The sequence below is a fragment of the Diorhabda carinulata genome, chromosome 6, assembly GCF_026250575.1.
Source record: "Diorhabda carinulata isolate Delta chromosome 6, icDioCari1.1, whole genome shotgun sequence".
NCBI lineage: Eukaryota > Metazoa > Arthropoda > Insecta > Coleoptera > Chrysomelidae > Diorhabda > Diorhabda carinulata.
Window position 1 is genome coordinate 31,486,295 of NC_079465.1, and position 19,494 is coordinate 31,505,788.

Genomic DNA, 19,494 nt, shown 5'->3' on the forward strand with positions numbered 1-19,494 from the left:
ACTTTTTTTCCTTTTATCTATGTTCCTCAATGGGATTATTGTAGTTTTTCTTTTCGTTGTAGTTTCTGCCATTTCTCCAATCATCTCTTTCAACTATTTGAGGTTATTTAATGTTTGTAGACTCGATTTATTGTAGTTTCTCCAATTTCTATACATTCTCCAATCCCCCCTTCCTCTTGGTTGATCTTGTTCAACTATTTTTGTAGTTTCTACAGTTTCTCCAGCCTTCTCGGTCTTTCTAAACACTTTTTTTCCTTTTATCTATGTTCCTCAATCGAATTATTGTAGTTTTTCTATTCGTTGTAGTCTCTGCCATTTCTCCAATCATCTCTTTCAACTATTTGAGGTTATTTAATGTTTGTAGACTCGATTTATCGTAGTTTCTCCAATTTCTATACATTCTCCAATCCCTCCTTCCTCTTGGTTGATCTTGTTCAACTATTTTTGTAGTTTCTACAGTTTCTCCAACCTTCTCGGTCTTTCTAAACACTTTTTTTCCTTTTATCTATGTTCCTCAATCGAATTATTGTAGTTTTTCTTTTCGTTGTAGTTTCTGCCATTTCTCCAATCATCTCTTTCAACTATTTGAGGTTATTTAATGTTTGTAGACTCGATTTATCGTAGTTTCTCCAATTTCTATACATTCTCCAATCCCTCCTTCCTCTTGGTTGATCTTGTTCAACTATTTTTGTAGTTTCTACAGTTTCTCCAACCTTCTCGGTCTTTCTAAACACTTTTTTTCCTTTTATCTATGTTCCTCAATTGAATTATTGTAGTTTTTCTTTTCGTTGTAGTTTCTGCCATTTCTCCAATCATCTCTTTCAACTATTTGAGGTTATTTAATGTTTGTAGACTCGATTTATCGTACTTTCTGCAATTTCTATACATTCTCCAATCCCTCCTTCCTCTTGGTTGATCTTGTTCAACTATTTTTGTAGTTTCTACAGTTTCTCCAGCCTTCTCGGTCTTTCTAAACACTTTTTTTCCTTTTATCTATGTTCCTCAATCGAATTATTGTAGTTTTTCTTTTCGTTGTAGTTTCTGCCATTTCTCCAATCATCTCTTTCAACTATTTGAGGTTATTTAATGTTTGTAGACTCGATTTATTGTAGTTTCTCCAATTTCTATACATTCTCCAATCCCTCCTTCCTCTTGGTTGATCTTGTTCAACTATTTTTGTAGTTTCTACAGTTTCTCCAGCCTTCTCGGTCTTTCTAAACACTTTTTTTCCTTTTATCTATGTTCCTCAATGGGATTATTGTAGTTTTTCTTTTCGTTGTAGTTTCTGCCATTTCTCCAATCATCTCTTTCAACTATTTGAGGTTATTTAATGTTTGTAGACTCGATTTATTGTAGTTTCTCCAATTTCTATACATTCTCCAATCCCCCCTTCCTCTTGGTTGATCTTGTTCAACTATTTTTGTAGTTTCTACAGTTTCTCCAGCCTTCTCGGTCTTTCTAAACACTTTTTTTCCTTTTATCTATGTTCCTCAATCGAATTATTGTAGTTTTTCTATTCGTTGTAGTCTCTGCCATTTCTCCAATCATCTCTTTCAACTATTTGAGGTTATTTAATGTTTGTAGACTCGATTTATCGTAGTTTCTCCAATTTCTATACATTCTCCAATCCCTCCTTCCTCTTGGTTGATCTTGTTCAACTATTTTTGTAGTTTCTACAGTTTCTCCAGCCTTCTCGGTCTTTCTAAACACTTTTTTTCCTTTTATCTATGTTCCTCAATCGAATTATTGTAGTTTTTCTTTTCGTTGTAGTTTCTGCCATTTCTCCAATCATCTCTTTCAACTATTTGAGGTTATTTAATGTTTGTAGACTCGATTTATTGTAGTTTCTCCAATTTCTATACATTCTCCAATCCCCCCTTCCTCTTGGTTGATCTTGTTCAACTATTTTTGTAGTTTCTACAGTTTCTCCAGCCTTCTCGGTCTTTCTAAACACTTTTTTCCCTTTTATCTATGTTCCTCAATGGGATTATTGTAGTTTTTCTTTTCGTTGTAGTTTCTGCCATTTCTCCAATCATCTCTTTCAACTATTTGAGGTTATTTAATGTTTGTAGACTCGATTTATCGTACTTTCTGCAATTTCTATATATTCTCCAATCCCTCCTTCCTCTTGGTTGATCTTGTTCAACTATTTTTGTAGTTTTTACAGTTTCTCCAACCTTCTCGGTCTTTCTAAACACTTTTTTCCCTTTTATCTATGTTCCTCAATGGGATTATTGTAGTTTTTCTTTTCGATGTAGTTTCTGCCATTTCTCCAATCATCTCTTTCAACTATTTGAGGTTATTTAATGTTTGTAGACTCGATTTATTGTAGTTTCTCCAATTTCTATACATTCTCCAATCCCTCCTTCCTCTTGGTTGATCTTGTTCAACTATTTTTGTAGTTTCTACAGTTTCTCCAGCCTTCTCGGTCTTTCTAAACACTTTTTTTCCTTTTATCTATGTTCCTCAATCGAATTATTGTAGTTTTTCTATTCGTTGTAGTCTCTGCCATTTCTCCAATCATCTCTTTCAACTATTTGAGGTTATTTAATGTTTGTAGACTCGATTTATCGTACTTTCTGCAATTTCTATACATTCTCCAATCCCTCCTTCCTCTTGGTTGATCTTGTTCAACTATTTTTGTAGTTTCTACAGTTTCTCCAGCCTTCTCGGTCTTTCTAAACACTTTTTTTCCTTTTATCTATGTTCCTCAATCGAATTATTGTAGTTTTTCTTTTCGTTGTAGTTTCTGCCATTTCTCCAATCATCTCTTTCAACTATTTGAGGTTATTTAATGTTTGTAGACTCGATTTATTGTAGTTTCTCCAATTTCTATACATTCTCCAATCCCTCCTTCCTCTTGGTTGATCTTGTTCAACTATTTTTGTAGTTTCTACAGTTTCTCCAGCCTTCTCGGTCTTTCTAAACACTTTTTTTCCTTTTATCTATGTTCCTCAATCGAATTATTGTAGTTTTTCTATTCGTTGTAGTCTCTGCCATTTCTCCAATCATCTCTTTCAACTATTTGAGGTTATTTAATGTTTGTAGACTCGATTTATCGTAGTTTCTCCAATTTCTATACATTCTCCAATCCCTCCTTCCTCTTGGTTGATCTTGTTCAACTATTTTTGTAGTTTCTACAGTTTCTCCAACCTTCTCGGTCTTTCTAAACACTTTTTTTCCTTTTATCTATGTTCCTCAATCGAATTATTGTAGTTTTTCTATTCGTTGTAGTCTCTGTAGTTTCTCCAATCATCTCTTTCAACTATTTGGGGTTATTTAATGTTTGTAGACTCGATTTATTGTAGTTTCTCCAATTTCTATACATTCTCCAATCCCTCCTTTCTCTAGTTTATCTAATTTCTCTCTCTTAAACCCTCCTTTCTCTCTGTTATCACTTTTCTTCGATGATTTATATAAATACAGCCGCCTCCGCACTGGTATCCACACGATAAGTACTCGATTATTGTACATTTTATAATTATTATGATCGTACTTGAATGTAGAATAGCTAATAAGTTGATAAAAAGTTAATAGTGTGTATTTCCGATTTTTTTTAATCATTTCCAAGGTTCAAAATGATGATATTTCTAAAAATAACCGCTAGGTAAATTGATAATATAAATTTTCCTGTAGCATATGTTCAAAAAAAAAAAAATTACCATCCTTTCTCGACGCCCGAATTATTAAAATTTTTTTTTTCGAAAGTATCTCAGGGTCAAATTTTTCATAATACACAATAATTGTCGAGGGCAGGTGTCGCGCACATGTAGACAACGTTGCCACGTTTAGAATGTAATAAGGCGTTGAAGGAAATGTAAAACAATAAGGTTATGTTAGTATTTAACACTATAATAACTTTCTCTCGTTAATTCTTGTTTAATTACTTTTTAACGAGGTATATATTGAAAAAATATACATTTTTATGATTGATAACGTACTTTTTAACATTTATCGTATTTCGAATCAATAGAGAAAATCATAACAAACGAGAAAAGTTCTTCGACCTCTGTTTGTATCCAAAGAATTTGATCCATCAATTAATAATTTATTCATATCATAATTGATAACATCTGTTATGACGTGCTTAATTAATTAGAGAATTATCTATAAATTGTTTCTATTGAAGGTCTAGGGAGTCGAAATTTAGAGCAAAAAAATTTTATGTTCGGTAATATTTGCCAAAATTTGAAATTATAATTCACCAAAAATTTTTTATATAACTCCATTAATTTTGAAGCTATTACATCCTACAAAAAACCATTTTAAAGGTAATTTTCAGGGCTACAAGTCTATATATGTTAAAAGGGCTTGAGATCCTCCACATTTTATTAATAAAGGGTCAAAGGGCTGTGGATAAGCAATCCTCGCACTATAGTGACATTAATTTGGTTATAGCTCCGTCAATTTTTATGCTACTAAAAAAATAAAAAAAGCAAAATAATCGTCATAAAAAATGCTTTAATTTGACTATTAATTTGTTTTTGTATCTCTTATAATTATGGAGAAAAATTGAGCAAAAGAAATTTTTTTTAAAAATTTGTTATATAATTCTTATTTTTTTCAAAATTATGCATTTCTAATCAGCCAAATTTTCATATGTCGTAAATAACATCCAAATAAACTATTTGGTACAAGGAATAAGTTTAATTTTGATTTTCAATGAAATGGCATTAGTTTTAGTACAATTTCTTTTTTTAAGTTTTAACTATTTTACATCATATCTCACTGTAATTTTAGTCGAAACGACTCTTATTAATAATCATTCGAAAGATCTTTTTAAGCTCTATAAAAAGTATTCTTATATACTTTTTTTTGAAAAATGTACTTTTTTCCCGTTATCTGAGGTTAAATTCTCAATTACGTAAAAGAAAAACTATTCAAGTATCTATAACTTGTTTTAATTAGAACATTAAGATCTTAAAATATATCTCAATTTGTTTGTTTTTTCATATACTTTATTTTTGTTCATTACAATTTTTTCGATAAAATGCATTATTACAGAGTTATACGTAAAAAACTATTGAAAAATGCGGTTTTTTTAACGTACTTTTCAATTGAGAATAGCTCAAAAACTATTGATCTTGGGAAAATATTTTATATAAAATTTTTTACTTTAAATTTCCCGATCTTTCGATTTCTGTTGTTATTTTGGAGGGGAAATGCTTGAATACCTGGCCCCAGTTCAACCACTTTTATATCATTTAATATTTCGGTTTATATTAGAATCACCCTCGTATTATAAGTAACGCCTTCTGGTGGCAATAACTAAATTCGAAAAAAAGAGTTTATTAAATCGAGTAATTTCTTTTACGTTTTATTTTTATTATAATAAATCACGTAGGTATTGACCTACTTATTATTTTTTTTTTGAAACATTCTACCTACTAATGTGAATGTATAAGAATTGCTTAATCCCATTAACACTTAACTCGATTCCTAAAAAAAAATTATCGACAATACGACTGGTCATTTATCTGTCTTATTATCGACTTATTTCTATTCGTAATACGCGTCGTCTGTTAATTTTTATTATCCTCCAATCGCAATACCGCAGGATTTTTAATTGTTTATATTACATCATTGTTTGCATTCAGTCATTCTAAGCAATGACTAAATTTTCATGTAAAACGTTTCCAACGGAAACTGATGCAGTACGTATTTTTAGATCTTGACTGTATTACCGATTTTTGAGTCACGTTTATGAGTTTAATTTAATCTAGAGTCTTCAGGTGTTTGTAGATTGAAGTCCTGTTAGTCTGTAGTCCTGTAGGTTATGTCAATAATTGATTTCGTCTTCTTTTTTATAGATCTACGACTGATACCACTTGAATACCATCCACCTTATAAATGTGGGGGATATCACTCAAAGTTTATTTAAAATATTTACGTTTCGAGATGTGATATTCACAAAATGTTTCATTTAAATCATCAGCGAATAACTCAAAACGAAATAATTATCGTTTGAACTTATAGAAAATCAAACAAAAATGACAGTTAAAATAATTATGATCAATTGAAATGATCAATCAAGAAATTCTTCGATTTGTAAATTTAGTAAAGAGAATCCGTAGTATTTTCGAATAGATTTTATTTTACATATTCCATCATACGTTCTATTGATATCAAAAGACGTGAAATACACTGCCGAGCATAAAATTAGGGTCATTCAGTTTCATTTTTCTCGTTTTTTTGTGAATTCTCACGAATCAGTTCAAACGAAAACGTTTTTGAACAGTTAAAACATCGAATTGATGAGTCGTCTGCCTTGTTTGGCACTCAAAAATTTTTTTTGATAAAAATACACTGCCGAGCACAAAATTTGGGTCATCCAGTTTCATTTTTCTCGTTTTTATCGTGAATTCTCACGAATCAGTTCAAACGAAAACGTTTTTGAACAGTTAAAACATCGAATTGATGAGTCGTCTGCCTTGTTTGGCACTCAATCATTTTTTTTTGATAAAAATACACTGCCGAGCACAAAATTAGGGTCATCCAGTTTCATTTTTCTCGTTTGTATCGTGAATTCTCACGAATCAGTTCAAACGAAAACGTTTTTGAACAGTTAAAACATCGAATTGATGAGTCTTCTGCCTTGTTTGGCACTCAATCATTTTTTTTTATAAAAATACACTGCCGAGCACAAAATTAGAATCATCCAGTTTAATTTTTCTCGTTTTTATCGTGAATTCTCACGAATCAGTTCAAACGAAAACGTTTTTGAACAGTTAAAACATCGAATTGATGAGTCTTCTGCCTTGTTTGGCACTCAATCATTTTTTTTTTATAAAAATACACTGCCGAGCACAAAATTTGGGTCATCCAGTTTCATTTTTCTCGTTTTTATCGTGAATTCTCACGAATCAGTTCAAACGAAAACGTTTTTGAACAGTTAAAACATCGAATTGATGAGTCGTCTGCCTTGTTTGGCACTCAATCATTTTTTTTGATAAAAATACACTGCCGAGCATAAAATTAGGGTCATCCAGTTTCATTTTTCTCGTTTTTATCGTGAATTCTCACGAATCAGTTCAAACGAAAACGTTTTTGAACAGTTAAAACATCGAATTGATGAGTCGTCTGCCTTGTTTGGCATTCAATCATTTTTTTTTGATAAAAATACACTGCCGAGCACAAAATTTGGGTCATCCAGTTTCATTTTTCTCGTTTTTATCGTGAATTCTCACGAATCAGTTCAAACGAAAACGTTTTTGAACAGTTAAAACATCGAATTGATGAGTCGTCTGCCTTGTTTGGCACTCAATCATTTTTTTTTGATAAAAATACACTGCCGAGCACAAAATTAGGGTCATCCAGTTTCATTTTTCTCGTTTGTATCGTGAATTCTCACGAATCAGTTCAAACGAAAACGTTTTTGAACAGTTAAAACATCGAATTGATGAGTCTTCTGCCTTGTTTGGCACTCAATCATTTTTTTTTTATAAAAATACACTGCCGAGCACAAAATTTGGGTCATCCAGTTTCATTTTTCTCGTTTTTATCGTGAATTCTCACGAATCAGTTCAAACGAAAACGTTTTTGAACAGTTAAAACATCGAATTGATGAGTCGTCTGCCTTGTTTGGCACTCAATCATTTTTTTTGATAAAAATACACTGCCGAGCATAAAATTAGGGTCATCCAGTTTCATTTTTCTCGTTTTTATCGTGAATTCTCACGAATCAGTTCAAACGAAAACGTTTTTCGACAGTTAAACCATCGAATTGATGAGTCGTCTGCCTTGTTTGGCATTCAATCATTTTTTTTTATAAAAATACACTGCCGAGCACAAAATTGGGGTCATCCAGTTTCATTTTTCTCGTTTTTATCGTGAATTCTCACGAATCAGTTCAAACGAAAACGTTTTTGAACAGTTAAAACATCGAATTGATGAGTCGTCTGCCTTGTTTGGCACTCAATCATTTTTTTTGATAAAAATACACTGCCGAGCATAAAATTAGAATCATCCAGTTCCATTTTTCTCGTTTTTATCGTGAATTCTCACGAATCAGTTCAAACGAAAACGTTTTTGAACAGTTAAAACATCGAATTGATGAGTCGTCTGCCTTGTTTGGCACTCAATCATTTTTTTTATAAAAATACACTGCCGAGCACAAAATTTGGGTCATCCAGTTTCATTTTTCTCGTTTTTATCGTGAATTCTCACGAATCAGTTCAAACGAAAACGTTTTTGAACAGTTAAAACATCGAATTGATGAGTCGTCTGCCTTGTTTGGCACTCAATCATTGTTTTTTGATAAAAATACACTGCCGAGCACAAAATTAGGGTCATCCAGTTTCATTTTTCTCGTTTTTTTGTGAATTCTCACGAATCAGTTCAAACGAAAACGTTTTTGAACAGTTAAAACATCGAATTGATGAGTCGTCTGCCTTGTTTGGCACTCAATCATTTTTTTTTGATAAAAATACACTGCCGAGCACAAAATTTGGGTCATCCAGTTTCATTTTTCTCGTTTTTATCGTGAATTCTCACGAATCAGTTCAAACGAAAACGTTTTTGAACAGTTAAAACATCGAATTGATGAGTCTTCTGCCTTGTTTGGCACTCAATCATTTTTTTTGATAAAAATACACTGCCGAGCACAAAATTAGGGTCATCCAGTTTCATTTTTCTCGTTTTTTTGTGAATTCTCACGAATCAGTTCAAACGAAAACGTTTTTGAACAGTTAAAACATCGAATTGATGAGTCATATGCCTTGTTTGGCACTCAATGATTTTTTTTGATAAAAATACACTGCCGAGCACAAAATTAGGGTCATCCAGTTTCATTTTTCTCGTTTTTATCGTGAATTCTCACGAATCAGTTCAAACGAAAACGTTTTTCGACAGTTAAACCATCGAATTGATGAGTCGTCTGCCTTGTTTGGCACTCAATCATTGTTTTTTGATAAAAATACACTGCCGAGCACAAAATTAGGGTCATCCAGTTTCATTTTTCTCGTTTTTTTGTGAATTCTCACGAATCAGTTCAAACGAAAACGTTTTTGAACAGTTAAAACATCGAATTGATGAGTCGTCTGCCTTGTTTGGCACTCAATCATTTGTTGTTATAAAAATAAATTGCGAGTTCAACGTTTTTTGACACGTGAAGAAGCGGTTGAAGCGTTCAAATTACATATTTTGATGATACCTCTATCGAAATGGATAAAATGCTTCCTAAAATTGTCTGGGGACCGGTAGGTCTGACGAAATATGTCAATCTGTTCACGAAGGGTTCAAAATTTTTTCTTCTTTTGCAGTTCGGAGCTCGGGAATAGCGCGTGATCCTCTACAAAAAACGCGATCCATTATTCCAACGACGAACCTCCAACCTGCGTGAAATGAAGGATGTTAACGAATTTTGGATCGTTGTTTCCCGATAACTTTGGTTTAGTCACGTGACTTTCAAAAAAGTACGGATCCACGAGACCCCAAGCAAGATTAATTCTTCTTCAACGAATTCTAGTCGCGTTGACTGTAATTTCAGCTCGAAGATTGTTATATCTGGAACTGCGGATCGTCTTGGTACAACTGCGTTTCTATACTTTCTTTTAGCAGTTGGAGCTACAAATTTGATGTTAAAATAGATCGATATGTAGTTTTAGAAGTCACAATATATATATATATATGTTCAGATTTTGGCCATTGGAACTATCCATTTATACGGTTACATCTTTGGTTGCGCTTCCAATCGATTCCTGGATTACCTAGGAGTAAAATCGTCATTCATTACCTGTTCTAATTGATTTTTTCTTGTACCAAAACAACCAAAAGCTTCTAAATTATTATTGAAGTGCTTGGATGTTGTTTGATTACGTAGATATCATTCAAGACATTAATATTTTGTTTAAGTCAATCCAATCGGTTAGTTTACTTCCTCAAAATTCTACGATACTGTCGGAATTGCAGTATTAGTTTATATAAAAAAAATAACAATGTATTAGGTAGAAAAAAATCAGTCAGTCGCTGATACATTTGCGCGAAATCTTCGCAAAAACATTCGGAACGAACGACCGGGAAGTTCGACGTCCAGTCCGAAAGCGTCTCTCATTTTACGGATATCGAAAAGCGTCTCGACGCGTGCGACTTGTTAACAGTGACAGGTGCCATCGGGATGTGTTAATTTTTTTTTTTTCGGGTAACTAATTAGGCGCAAACGACGGATCTCGTCGTAGGGAAAAAAAAAACAAAAAATATATAGATACGCGTTGCAATGGTGGGATATTATAATAACCAAGGTATTTATATTTAGATTAGATTGAGGACTATTATTTTTAGTTTTTGTTTACGGAGATTGAAATTTAAAGCGCTCGGGAATTTTTTTTCATACGAAATATCTTATATCAAGTCTTCTAAGTAATATCGGTTTTGATATTTGAAAATATCCACGTCTCAATTTAATTATATTGATAATAGTTGTAGAATACAATTTATTCACTTTCTTTCTATGTTTATTGACGATTCAATATTTTATAATAAATAGTATACGAGGATGATTCGAGAAGTACTTGACCTAACCTAGAAATTGTAGTAGTTGCTTAAGAAATATCACTGTATAAGAATCAATATTTGAATACGACACTTTTATTTGAAATATCTTATCCCAACCAATATAAAAACTCCACTAGATTCTACTCTGGATGAAACTTTTTCTTCAAATGTAAACTGTAACTTTAATCTAACGTTTACGTTAACATTTTTTTACATGCACCCCGTATATAACTGGTATTTATAATAAATAAACGAACGTTAATGATTGTTTGTTTAGAGACAATAATTAAATTGAATCAGGTAGATTTTATTTTTACTTGAACGTATTCTATTTTTAGAATGTTTATCTAAACGGTGATCTGGTTAAAGATTTTTTTTTTTATAAATATATTTCCGTATAAACATTCGTGAAAAAAATATCGAGCTTTGTTAATGTGATAGCTGTTTAAAAACTATTTATGATGTAAACAAATAATTTTATATAAATCGATAATTAAATTGGGTTTGTAGAACTTACTAACAACTAAACCCGACAGATACTGATTCTAGATCATTCTAGACGTTTCTGGAACTTTCTACAACATTCTAAATCGATTATAATAAGTTGTACTCATTTTGGAACTTTTCAAATCATTCGGGAACTTTCTAGCACGTTCTAAATTAATAATAATAAATTACACTCATTTTGAGTACTTTCCAGAACATTCCGTAAGTTTCTACAACTTTCTAGAACATTCTGAATTGATGGTAATATCTTGTACTCATTTTAGAACTTTCCAGATCATACGGGAACTTTCTAGCACGTTCGAAATTAATCATAATAAATAACACTCATTTTGGGTACTTTCCAGATCATTGGAGAAGTTTCTAGAACTTTCTAGAACGTTATGAATTGATCGTAATATCCTTTACTCATTTTAGGACTTTCCAGATCATTCGGGAACTTTCTAGTTCGTTCTAAATTAATCATAATAAATGACACTCATTTTGGGTACTTTCCAGAACATTCCGGAAGTTTCTAAAACTTTCTAGAACGTTCTAAATTGATGATAATATCTTGTACTCATATTTTAGGACTTCCCAGATCATTCGGGAACTTTCTAGCACGTTCGAAATTAATCATAATAAATTACACTCATTTTGGGTACTTTCCAGATTATTCGAGAACTTTCTAAAGCTTTCTAGAATGATCTTATTCGATCGCAATTAATTGTACTCATTTTGGAACTTTCAAGATCATTCTAGAAGTCTCTAGAACTTTCTAGCACGTTCTAAATTAATCATAATGAATTACACTCATTTTGGGAACTTTCTAGATCATCCGGGAGGTTTCTAGAACTGTCTGGAATGTTTTTAATCAAACTCAATTAATTGTGCTCATTTTGGAACTTTCAAGATCATTCGAGAAGTCTCTAGAACTTTCTAGAACGTTCTAAATTAATCATAATAAATTACACTCCTTTTGGGAACTTTCTAGATCATCCGGGAGGTTTCTAGAACTTTCTGGAATGTTTTTAATCAATCTTAATTAATTGTACTAGTTTTGGAACTTTCCAGATCATTTGAGAAGTTTCTAAAACTTTCTAGAGCGTTCTAAATAAATCATAATAAATTACACTCCTTTTGGGAACTTTCTAGATCATCCGGGAGGTTTCTAGAACTTTCTGGAATGTTTTTAATCAATCTCAATTAATTGTACTCATTTTGGAACTTTCAAGATCATTCTAGAAGTCTCTAGAACTTTCTAGCACGTTCTAAATTAATCATAATAAATTACACTCATTTTGGGAACTTTCTAGATCATCCGGGAGGTTTCTAGAACTTTCTGGAATGTTTTTAATCAATCTTAATTAATTGTACTAATTTTGAAACTTTCCAGATCATTCGAGAAGTCTCTAGAACTTTCTAGAACGTTCTAAATTAATCATAATAAATTACACTCCTTTTGGGAACTTTCTAGATCATCCGGGAGGTTTCTAGAACTTTCTGGAATGTTTTTAATCAATCTTAATTAATTGTACTAATTTTGAAACTTTCCAGATCATTCGAGAAGTCTCTAGAACTTTCTAGAACGTTCTAAATTAATCATAATAAATTACACTCATTTTGGGAACTTTCTAGATCATCCGGGAGGTTTCTAGAACTTTCTGGAATGTTTTTAATCAATCTCAATTAATTGTACTAATATTGGAACTTTTCAGATCATTCGAGAAGTCTCTAGAACTTTCTAGAACGTTCTAAATTAATCATAATAAATTACACTCCTTTTGGGAACTTTCTAGATCATCCGGGAGGTTTCTAGAACTTTCTGGAATGTTTTTAATCAATCTTAATTAATTGTACTAATTTTGAAACTTTCCAGATCATTCGAGAAGTCTCTAGAACTTTCTAGAACGTTCTAAATTAATCATAATAAATTACACTCCTTTTGGGAACTTTCTAGATCATCCGGGAGGTTTCTAGAACTTTCTGGAATGTTTTTAATCAATCTTAATTAATTGTACTAATTTTGAAACTTTCCAGATCATTCGAGAAGTCTCTAGAACTTTCTAGAACGTTCTAAATTAATCATAATAAATTACACTCCTTTTGGGAACTTTCTAGATCATCCGGGAGGTTTCTAGAACTTTCTGGAATGTTTTTAATCAATCTCAATTAATTGTACTAATATTGGAACTTTTCAGATCATTCGAGAAGTCTCTAGAACTTTCTAGAAAGTTCTAAATTAATCATAATAAATTACACTCCTTTTGGGAACTTTCTAGATCATCCGGGAGGTTTCTAGAACTTTCTGGAATGTTTTTAATCAATCTTAATTAATTGTACTAATTTTGAAACTTTCCAGATCATTCGAGAAGTCTCTAGAACTTTCTAGAACGTTCTAAATTAATCATAATAAATTACACTCCTTTTGGGAACTTTCTAGATCATCCGGGAGGTTTCTAGAACTTTCTGGAATGTTTTTAATCAATCTCAATTAATTGTACTAATATTGGAACTTTTCAGATCATTTGAGAAGTTTCTAAAACTTTCTAGAGCGTTCTAAATAAATCATAATGAATTACACTCATTTTGAAACTTTCCAGATCATTTAAGAAATTTCTAGAGCTTTCTAGAACCTTCTAAATCAATAATAATAAGCTGCAAACTTTTTGAAACTCTCCAGATCATTCGAGTAGTCTCTAGAACTTTCTAGAACGTTCTAAATTAATCATAATAAATTACACTCCTTTTGGGAACTTTCTAGATCATCCGGGAGGTTTCTAGAACTTTCTGGAATGTTTTTAATCAATCTTAATTAATTGTACTAATATTGGAACTTTTCAGATCATTCGAGAAGTCTCTAGAACTTTCTAGAACGTTCTAAATTAATCATAATAAATTACACTCCTTTTGGGAACTTTCTAGATCATCCGGGAGGTTTCTAGAACTTTCTGGAATGTTTTTAATCAATCTTAATTAATTGTACTAATTTTGAAACTTTCCAGATCATTCGAGAAGTCTCTAGAACTTTCTAGAACGTTCTAAATTAATCATAATAAATTACACTCCTTTTGGGAACTTTCTAGATCATCCGGGAGGTTTCTAGAACTTTCTGGAATGTTTTTAATCAATCTTAATTAATTGTACTAATTTTGAAACTTTCCAGATCATTCGAGAAGTCTCTAGAACTTTCTAGAACGTTCTAAATTAATCATAATAAATTACACTCCTTTTGGGAACTTTCTAGATCATCCGGGAGGTTTCTAGAACTTTCTGGAATGTTTTTAATCAATCTCAATTAATTGTACTAATATTGGAACTTTTCAGATCATTCGAGAAGTCTCTAGAACTTTCTAGAAAGTTCTAAATTAATCATAATAAATTACACTCCTTTTGGGAACTTTCTAGATCATCCGGGAGGTTTCTAGAACTTTCTGGAATGTTTTCAATCAATCTTAATTAATTGTACTAATTTTGGAACTTTCCAGATCATTTGAGAAGTTTCTAAAACTTTCTAGAGCGTTCTAAATAAATCATAATGAATTACACTCATTTTGAAACTTTCCAGATCATTTAAGAAATTTCTAGAGCTTTCTAGAACCTTCTAAATCAATAATAATAAGCTGCACTCTTTTTGAAACTCTCCAGATCATTCGAGTAGTCTCTAGAACTTTCTAGAACGTTCTAAATTAATCATAATAAATTACACTCCTTTTGGGAACTTTCTAGATCATCCGGGAGGTTTCTAGAACTTTCTGGAATGTTTTTAATCAATCTTAATTAATTGTACTAATTTTGGAACTTTCCAGATCATTTGAGAAGTTTCTAAAACTTTCTAGAGCGTTCTAAATAAATCATAATGAATTACACTCATTTTGAAACTTTCCAGATCATTTAAGAAATTTCTAGAGCTTTCTAGAACCTTCTAAATCAATAATAATAAGCTGCACTCTTTTTGAAACTCTCCAGATCATTCGAGTAGTCTCTAGAACTTTCTAGAACGTTCTAAATTAATCATAATAAATTACACTCCTTTTGGGAACTTTCTAGATCATCCGGGAGGTTTCTAGAACTTTCTGGAATGTTTTTAATCAATCTCAATTAATTGTACTAATATTGGAACTTTCCAGATCATTTGAGAAGTTTCTAAAACTTTCTAGAGCGTTCTAAATAAATCATAATGAATTACACTCATTTTGAAACTTTCCAGATCATTTAAGAAATTTCTAGAGCTTTCTAGAACCTTCTAAATCAATAATAATAAGCTGCACTCTTTTTGAAACTCTCCAGATCATTCGAGTAGTCTCTAGAACTTTCTAGAACGTTCTAAATTAATCATAATAAATTACACTCCTTTTGGGAACTTTCTAGATCATCCGGGAGGTTTCTAGAACTTTCTGGAATGTTTTTAATCAATCTCAATTAATTGTACTAATATTGGAACTTTTCAGATCATTTGGGAAGTTTCTAGAACTTTCTAGAACACTAGAAATTGATTACACTAGCTTGCACTCATTTTGGAACTTATCAGATCAGTTGGAAGATTTCTAGAACTTTCTAGAACGTTCTAAGTTAATCATAATAAAACGCATTCTCTTTGTGAACTTTCCAAATCATTCTAGAAACTTTAAAATCTTTCTAGAACATTATAAATCAATCGTATTAAATTGCACTAATTCTAGAACTTTCTAGACCAAATTTTGAGATTTCTTCAGAGGTCGTTATGTGTTTTTTTAGTATTCACCGTATATTTATTAATTGCACCATGATAGTTGTACGTAGGATGCTTGAGAAGTTGCAGTTAATTTCATGGGTTATTGATAATATTTACAAGCCGGCGGAGAGTTTTTTTTTCAGCTCGCCATGTGTTTCATTCGACCTCATTCCACAAACTATTGGTAAAGATGATTTATCGCTTTTTTTTTTCGTGTACAAGTGAACAACTGAATTTGACGTATTTATAAATTATCATTGGTTAATTTTAACTCAAAGAAATACGACTGACCCTCGTAAAACAATCTGGGCATTTTATTTTTTCGATGAAACGAATACAAAAAAAATGAAATTAACGTACAAGAAAATTCACAATTTAAATTTTTACTTTGATTTTAAATATACAGGATCGTATCTAGGGGTATTTCTGGGGCAATTCTCGTACAACGATATGAATATACGGGGAAAATCGAAAATAACAGTGACCCGATATTATTTGTTCACAAATTTTTCACAAAAGGAATAAACATGATGTAGTTTCGATTATATAGGGTGGTATTGAAATAAATTTCATTGATTATATTCGATATCAGATATTAACCACAAAGAAACCTATTTTTTTTTTTCAATATAGATGAACTAAAAAAACAACGACCATAACAAACAAAATTCTCATTATCGTGACTTGTTTTTCCTTATTTCAATGACCTACACCGTTAGTCCAGTCAACAAAGATGAAAATAAGATATTTGTATGAAAATTTTGAATTTGAACAAAGTATTTATGATGAATATTAGATTTTTTTAAATGTAGCGGTTCGTGATTTATTTATAAAGAAACCACCCCTAATTTTCGCCCCTTAAAATGCTTCCAGATACTTTATTTTCAATATAAAACTGTGAGTTTTCATGCAATTCACACTTGGGGGACTTGTAGCTGTAGCACAACGCCGACTGACGCCTCAATGTCAACAATGGCGGAGTGTGTAGTGCGAAAGCTTCGCAGTCGCTTACAGCGCTTTCTTTTGCCCGTCGGCACGTCTGCACGGAGCGATCGGAGGTTGAAAAAACAACGGCTCTCGTACTTAAAAGGAATTGTTGTTGTTTACTGGACTAAATTCGGTTTAAAATCGGCGCAATTACCAATTTAGTCATTTATTTATTTATAATTAGTAGTCTATAGAATCTACATTTAATTTTCTACATAAAAACGATGCATCAAGTTACGTTTCAATTCAATTTCTATCAAGGTATTTTTTTATAACCTCACTATATTACGTAAACACATCTAATTTGCTTTATATATTATAAACTTCGGAAATTTTCTTTTTAAGGTGTTCCCAATTCGGCGGACTTGGAAAACAACTCGAATCAAAAAAAATACACCGTGAATAGAAATGGAAAACACGGCGTCGTAATTCCGACAGCTCTATGCGTCCTAATGGTCATAGGGGCGTTACTTTTGGCTATATTAGTAGGTCTGATAGTATTTTTCGTAGTTCCTCGATACTGTGATCAAGAAAAGTTACCAGCGGTTTCTCCTAATCAACAAACTTCATCTGTCAATGATACGCCCGAAAAAATCGAAGAATCCGCCGTGGGACACGAAATTGATGAGAGATTACCTAAAAACGTTGAACCGACGCATTACAAGTGAGATTTCTATCTATCTATTATCATCTTCAGAGACGCATCGAATGCTTTCGACAAGATCAGACATACCTAACCTAACATAACCTAACTAAATAATCATCTTCATAGACATATCGAATGTTTTTGACAGGATCAGGCATACCTAACCTAACATAACCTAACTAAATAATCATCTTCATAGACATATCGAATGTTTTTGACAGGATCAGGCATACTAATCATATGAGTATCTAGATAGATACATTTCAGTAGAGTTTCCCTGAGATGCATTTCTTTTTTATCGCACCAATTGGTTTGAAAAGGCACTTCCATCGAACCAAAAAGGCACCACTTGTACTACCCGAGTGTAGTAGTGATTTTTTTCAGTACGGCGGTTCTAGAAAATCCAAATTTGTACTCGAAAGATTTTTCCGAAAACACGATATGTAACAAGATATTGAAAATTAATTGGAACCATGAAAACGTATCAAATTTAACGATCATTAATTTTAGAAATATGAAAATCGATAGTTAAAATAATAAAATAGACATTAGAAATTTTACGATCTTTTCATTACTAACCTACGCGATTATTGGTGGTTATTTTTGTTGATTGTTGATTGTTTTTTTCTAAAACAATCATACTGTATTCAATAAGTGAAAAAAATTTAGAGAAAATGACGTAATTATTCATCATTCATCTAATAACCTTAAATTTTTCTTCAGGAAGGTCATTTTATGCAAGCACTGTTGTCAGATCGTCTATATTTCTTTTAGATTAAGGATTTTACCGGATTTGCGAAACGGTACGACTCAAGGTTCGATTGCAATAACTTTGAAAGTAATACAAGACACCGATGAAGTTTTATTTCATCTTAGAGACATTTTCATAGATAAACATTCCGTTAGTATAAGATCCACGAGCGATTCTAGTCAATTGGATATCAAAGAACAAAATTATATCGAAGGCGATAAATACAAAATAAAACTTTCAAAGAATTTAAACAAAAATGAAGAATACGTATTAAATTTGGAGTTTAAAGGGAAATTAAATGGTCATTTAAAAGGTTTTTACAAAAGTAAATACTACGATCGTCAAGGAAAGAAAAGGTGAGGTTATGTTTATATTGAAATTCGTCAATAAAGTTTTTGGTTTATTGTAGATTGATAGCGTCCACTCAGTTTTCGCCAGTCGACGCTCGAAGTGCTTTTCCTTGCTACGACGAACCTTCTTTCAAAGCCAAATTTCAAATTACCTTAGGAAGACCGTCTTCCATGACGACTTTATCTAATATGCCAATTCTAAACTCAACTTTATTCGCGTAAGTCAAAAATTTTGTTACTTTTCATTCGGATTAACAGGTCTCGAGCTACTGGATCCGAATTAACGCAGATTCCACCTCAAACCTTCACTTTTTTTATGATGTGAAATTGATGTTTCTATTTTTATAATAAATTGTGAAATGTTTTGTTTTTAGAACAAACACATCTGGTGTTTGGAGTTGGGACGAATACCCCGAAACGCCGAAGATGTCGACTTATTTAGTTGCCTTTATGGTGACGGATTTAATAGAGAGTCCGACTAAGGGCGAGATAATAAAATTTTGGGCTAGGGAAGATTTGGTATCTCAAACTGCTTACCCCGCCGAAATCGGTTCGAAATTATTGAAATTCTACGAGGAATATTTCGATGTTGAATTTCCTTTACCGAAAATCGACGTCGTCGCTCTTCCCGAATTCGGTTTTAACGCCATGGAAAATTGGGGGTTGATAACATTCAGAGAAGACGTTCTTTTATACGATCCCTCAAGTTCCACGAATGAAGATAAGAGACTTACGGCTACGGTTTTATCGCACGAATTAGCCCATCAGTGGTTCGGTAATTTAGTTACCCCTTCGTTTTGGAACGACTTGTGGTTGAAAGAGGGTTTTTCTAATTACATGGTATACATGGGCATCGATACGGTAGAACCGACGTGGAGATTCGGCGAGGAATTTATACCGAGCGAAACTTTGGTAGCGATGAACGAGGACGCTCTGGAAAATTCCAGACCGATATCGTTGGACGAAGCGAAAAATTCGAATCAAATCCGGCAACTTTTCGACCCCATCTCGTATAGTAAAGGTATAATAGTTTAAGCACCATTTTTAAGGGAAAAAAAAACCGGTGATTTTG

The 19,494-nt window shown here is 32.1% G+C and overlaps 1 protein-coding gene across 2 annotated transcripts in view; it reads left to right on the plus strand.

Moving 5' to 3' along the window:
- The window catches only part of LOC130895084 (aminopeptidase N-like), a 30,251-nt gene that overhangs the window by 4,404 nt on the left and 6,353 nt on the right, over positions 1-19,494 (plus strand). Inside the window, exons 1-5 of one of the 2 annotated variants that reach the window (XM_057802206.1) lie at positions 9,994-10,238; positions 17,021-17,339; positions 18,096-18,428; positions 18,482-18,640; positions 18,797-19,443. In XM_057802206.1, coding sequence (XP_057658189.1) covers positions 10,214-10,238; positions 17,021-17,339; positions 18,096-18,428; positions 18,482-18,640; positions 18,797-19,443 — 1,483 coding nt within the window. In that variant the 5' untranslated portion in view covers positions 9,994-10,213. Of the gene's footprint in view, positions 1-9,993; positions 10,239-17,020; positions 17,340-18,095; positions 18,429-18,481; positions 18,641-18,796; positions 19,444-19,494 lie in introns of those variants that run through there. The other variant, XM_057802207.1, reaches the window with a different exon arrangement.